Genomic DNA, 5,417 nt, shown 5'->3' on the forward strand with positions numbered 1-5,417 from the left:
CTGCATACTTCTATTCTATTTTTATTTATTTATTATGCCACTGCATACTTCTATTCCATCTAAGTACGCAACAACAAAAAAACAATTGAGCAAGTTATGGTCATTTAAAAAGTACATGTAGCATCAACACAATGTTATGGGTGAGCGAGTTGACTGTAGCAAGATGGCCGCCATGTGCGGACGCTCTAGACTCCGCCGTAAGACATCTAGTCTATATATATCTATGGTCAGAACTATGCACATCCTGGATGTTCTGCTGTCCTTCCTGTATGCACCGTGTCTCCATGACGACACACCTTAGTAACAAGCCAACTCCAATGAAGGAAGCAACACAGGATTAAATTCCAAATAAATTTATTGGTAAATTCATCCACTGTACAAAGCAAGCGAGATCTTGTGGTTTCTGACTTGACTAGGAAACAAACGATTTTTGATCTTGATTTTCCTTAACACCGATGTGACGCTACCTGAAGAGAGGAGAGAGCCGGGAGAGAGCAGGTAGAGAGCCGGGAGGAGAGTGAGAGAGCAGGGAGAGGAGAGTGAGAGAGCAGGGAGAGAGGAGAGTGAGAGAGCAGGGAGAGGAGAGGGAGAGTGGAGAGCAGAGTGAGAGAGCAGGGAGAGTGGAGGGTGAGAGCAGGGAGAGTGGAAAGGGAGAGGGAGAGAGCAGGGAGAGTGGAGAGGGAAAAAGCAGGGTTGGTAAACCAGATGAAGGTTACAGCTCTCTGTGAGAGGTGAACGTGTCTAAACTGTGTTCCAGGGTTGAGGACCTCTGACAGCTGTAGGCAGAGAGAAATGTGTGTGTGTGTGTGTGTGTGTGAGAGTCGTACCAGAGCTCTACTCCAGGGCCTTTACGATGGCCTCGTTGGCCTCTATACTGATGAGCACCTCTGCCCTGGACGCCTCATCCCCAGCACCAGACATCTCAGACTGGGCCTTCTCCAGGTTGGCCTTCGCTGCCTGGAGGGGGAGGAAAAGAAGCACATTGATACTCAGTCTTCCACCTGCAAACACTGTCTGAAAACCACTAAATAAATAATAAACGACAATCATGTGTTGTAGCAGAGTACTCACTGCCAGGTCCAGCTGGTCCAGAGGTACCGCCTCCTCAGCCAGGAGCTGGACTGACGAGTCAGCGTTGACTGTGACGGAACCGCTGCTCACTACACACACACACACACGTACAAGACATGTACAGGTTACAACACAGACAGTGTTTCCCTAACCCAGTGACCCTGCATGTACAGAGGAGCCCCCATATCTATTAGAGCAGGGGTCACTAATTGGCGGACCGCGGTCCGGACCCAGGTGGTTCCCTATCCGGACCCGGACCTATAACCAATATATTATTATGGAATTAATTCATTTTGACGAACGTTTCCATTTTAACCGGCACATCTTTTTGTTCCAACTAAATGTGGTTTCTATCTTACTTGTCCAATACAAAGGTCCAATCAGGAGCTTTAATAACTGTAATCACCATGACAACTCACTCACTGAAAGTTGGTTGCAACCTCTGTGGGTTAGGTTGTGTGTGTCATTCGCAACAACGCAGGCTAATCGATTTGCTAACAGTACCTGTTTCTTCCTTAGCGAAAAACATGGCATGCTCTAAACCCGGCGAAAAGTTGATTCCAAAAATACCTAATTTCAGACAAGTATGCATTTGTGCTGCCGGTGGGGCGCACAAAACCGATGTGTTTAATGAGACGGTTGCCCTTGTCAATAGTGGTAGCTAATGTGAAACGTCACTATCATGACCGTGGGAACTAGGAGTGCTGTAGCACCCCCTGACAGCAACGAGAATTTCCAATAATATGACTTGAAAATACTCCACCGCGGCCCAGCCCCGCAGTAGCGGACTGGCCATCGGGAGCACCGGGAGAAGAATAACGATGGAAAACCAGGCTAAGACACGTAAAGGTGGCCTGAAAAATTGACAAAAAGACATCACCTTCACTAGACAAGGTTTTACCAATTGAAAAACGGCTATGTTCATTTTACATAAAGCTCAAAAAACTATTTTGTGCTCAAATAAAGGCAAAAAAAAATGATCTTGCGTGCTACGCGCGCTCGCATTAAGTATCCTAGCGTTCTCACGAACTAGCATCACATCAAACAGAATGTGCATGACCTATTTTTACTCCCAGTCCATCCCTACCGCCCCGCAACATTAAGAACCCCCCCCCCCCCCCCAGCGGCACCCCCCTGATAAAATATCCTATGTTCCCGCGGCTATGGTCATTATGACACAAAGCATGGACACTTTGAACAAAATTACCCCCAGAACTCTGAGGTAAGGGCCAGAAAAATAAACCATAATTGTTCCGGACCCTGGACTGAATGGAAATTTGGTTAGTGGACCTTTTGGGTTTCTAATTGAGTACCCCTGTATTAGAGGTTCCACCTGCCTAACCCTGAATCTTCACTGATCTCATGATTCGGATCTCACGATTCGATTACGATTATCATGTCAGCGATTCGATATCTCGATGCGTCAAATACATTTCTCTATTAAAGCCGTATAGGATATTTGACTTGACAGAATGCATTAAGATACTGTATAGTTCAATATAATACAGTTCTCTATATTACTTCATATGGTTATGTTTTCATCCAAAAATACAAGTAGTAAGATATAAACAATCTTTTTTATTTAACAAGGTCTGAACACAGCAGACAGCATTATTAGCAGTATTGAAAACAGAGTTGCATCCTCGGAGTTGCTGGCCCAGAGTTTGCATTTCGCGCGGCAGGTGTTGTTGCTAGCAACTCAGGATGCAAACGCCTAACGTGATTCCTTAAGTTGGTAGTGTTCCCAATGTATTTAATTTTGGTGTGACAGGAATTGCATATTGCATGCGGTGTATCCAGTTTGTGTTTCCCAGCCTGTTGGTAAAATCCGAAATGCAGTTCCATATCTCAGCTTTAAAAACGCTTGGAGTTTTTAAGGACGATCTCACAACCACCCTCAGTCATTTTGCTCTGGAACGTATGCGAATCGCGACGAATGACGTCAGGTAGATGAAACGGGTTAGGTTACTGAGAATGTTATTTTTTATTTGAATGTTTATGCTGCGGCCGGAAAATGAACTAGCGACATAATTGCGTTATAATCGATTCTGGTCGGCCACTGCATCCATGCAGCATCGTCCATGTCCGCATCGCCATGCATCGATTAATTTCAACACCTCTAATATCTCTACACCCCCCTCACCCCTATAACCCCCTCACCCTAACCTCTATACACCCCCTCACCGAAGTACTTGGCGGCGGAGCCATCATCGTTGTAGACTGTCACCACGCCGGGCCGCAGCACCTGCAGGGTGGGGACGTGGGCTGGCAGGATGCCAAATGCCCCCGTCAGGGTGGGAACATCAATCTGCTTCACACTCACCTCCTTAAAGTACACCTGGGGGAGCAGGAGAGGGGGGGGGGGGCAGGAGACAGGGGGGGGTTATTTCACCATCACGTACAGGTATCCAGAGTACAGGGGTTGGCATGGCGATAACACCTGCTGCACAGGTATTAGGGATGCTAGTGGATACCATGACAACATCAAGGAAGGACAATGTGAGGACTGAGCTGTATCGCTGTCGTCGAGTCTGGAACACAACGTTAAATGACTACCAACACGATTCGATCAACCATCTAGAGTTGTAACTAGCGCGCTAATAAGCAATACGATTTTGCCGTTTGGTAAACATATTAGTTACCACGTATGAGGCCCAACTAATTTGGTATGTATGAGGCTAAACATTTCGTGCAACGACTTGTATAGATTGTTTAATTCATGATTTTAAAATGCATATGCAGCGGGGAATGTGAGGTCTAGAAGGGGCAGCGTTCCTGCCCACACACCCAAGGTGACAGAAAACAGAACCTGCACGGGCCTGTGACCCTGTGAGCGAGCGAGCAACCTAACAAACCAGAGATCTAATTAGCGCGTAAGACAACTACTCGTTAATTCAGCAAACGTTGCTTCAGTTCCACCGGACCACACTGTGTACATGCACTATGCACGCCCTCCTTCTGCCCGTTCAATAGAACGACGGCTAGAAATCTTGACAACCGCTTCTAATGCTAGCAAGCTAACTAAATGCTAGCTGGCTTAAAAAATAATGTGCAATAACTAGACAAGTTTTGACATTGATATGTGCAAGCACTCATAATACATCGAACTGTTTTGTGATTTGGAGACAGTGTCAGTGTATGAATACAAATGTATTCCAATTGTGCAAACGCGGTTAGGTTAAGTACGGCCTAGCTAAGCCAATGTAGCCGCGGACTCAATTTACCTGCGTCGGCGAGGCGAATGTGAAGGACATCTGTGCACCACCGGAGGGAGCGTCGGCGTAGCATCTAGCTTGCCTCAGCACAGGCAGGGAGCGACGGAGAAATCTTGCTGCCAGCATTTTGGTGAATTAAACGTTACTCGGGAGAAAACCGAAGCAGAAAGACCCCCAAGCCCTGGTGTGAACAGTCAGACAGTGTGAGCCTGATAGGACAAGGACATTCGTAACCTACCCAGAATCCTTTTAGAGCGCGCCAAGGATTCTGGGAGATGTAGTTATTTCACAGAAGTGCTGCGTTGTGGGAAATGTAGTCATTATCTCATTTGAATTATTTGATACAGGGACTAATTAAACGCTACAGGTTAAATACTATAAACCAGACTGATAGACACATTAAAATGTGTTTGATTATCAAGTTTATTTGCTCAGGTTTAAGTGTATCTGGGTTAGGGTTGTATAGCCTAAACCATTTTATTTACCTATTTCTAATGAGACATTTGGACGATATTGTCTTTCCAAGATATTTTGGTCTAACTTGGACCCACATTTTGCAATTGTTTATTAGGCCTACGCAAAGCCATAGAGAGAAAGAGTTACGTCACCTGAGGGTCAGGAGGCTAGGTGGTCACGTGGTTCATACGTCACGAAACAGTTCCCAACAAAGCCGAGCGGGAGATCAAAATGACTCACCGAAGCGACTGCGACCTCCACAAAAATAGTTTTTAGCTAATGTCTTATGCAGAGCCAGAAAGAAATGTGTCTGGTATGCCACTTATCCCGGCACCTAAAACATGTATGTTGCCTCACATGGTATCAAATGTATTCACATCTCCAATATGAAAGCTGTAGGCTACTGTAACTTAATCTCTTCATACCTTTTATGTATTGTCATTGAAAGTAACTTGCATACAAGTCATTTGTTCTGCATACATCTTTATAATATGTTGCCCTACTGTCAAGAAAGTCATAACTGACTTTGTATATATTGGAAAAAACACAGTCTCATTGAAGGCGATGGAGTTTACGCAACTCTTTCTCTCTATGGCTCTGGGCCTATAGCCTGGTCCTAACCAGACTCTCGTACATTTCATTTGTACAGAGAGTCTGGCCTCGCTCCATTGACAA

At 45.5% G+C, this 5,417-nt stretch overlaps 1 protein-coding gene across 1 annotated transcript; it reads right to left on the minus strand.

Annotated features, from left to right (window-relative positions):
• Positions 1-337: 337 nt before the first annotated feature.
• atp5f1d (ATP synthase F1 subunit delta) lies at positions 338-4,501 on the minus strand. The gene is made up of 5 exons (XM_067230552.1): positions 4,296-4,501; positions 3,256-3,409; positions 1,072-1,160; positions 828-957; positions 338-467 (listed from the first exon to the last, which is right to left on the minus strand). The coding sequence occupies exons 1-4, from the start codon at positions 4,410-4,412 to the stop codon at positions 835-837; spliced, it is 483 nt and encodes a 160-aa protein (XP_067086653.1). The 5' UTR covers positions 4,413-4,501; the 3' UTR covers positions 338-467; positions 828-834.
• Positions 4,502-5,417: the final 916 nt, after the last annotated feature.

The sequence above is a fragment of the Osmerus mordax genome, chromosome 27 (genome assembly GCF_038355195.1).
Source record: "Osmerus mordax isolate fOsmMor3 chromosome 27, fOsmMor3.pri, whole genome shotgun sequence".
Lineage (NCBI taxonomy): Eukaryota > Metazoa > Chordata > Actinopteri > Osmeriformes > Osmeridae > Osmerus > Osmerus mordax.

Bases quoted from the DNA above. Each gene is read 5' to 3' on its own strand.
- atp5f1d (XM_067230552.1), bottom strand. From the start codon at position 4,412: ATGCTGGCAGCAAGATTTCTCCGTCGCTCCCTGCCTGTGCTGAGGCAA. The intron at 3,410-4,295 runs GTAAATTGAGTC...CTGCTCCCCCAG, and splicing joins CATTCGCCTCGCCGACGCAG to GTGTACTTTAAGGAGGTGAG. The intron at 958-1,071 runs GTGAGTACTCTG...CTCCCCCTCCAG, and splicing joins TGGACCAGCTGGACCTGGCA to GCAGCGAAGGCCAACCTGGA.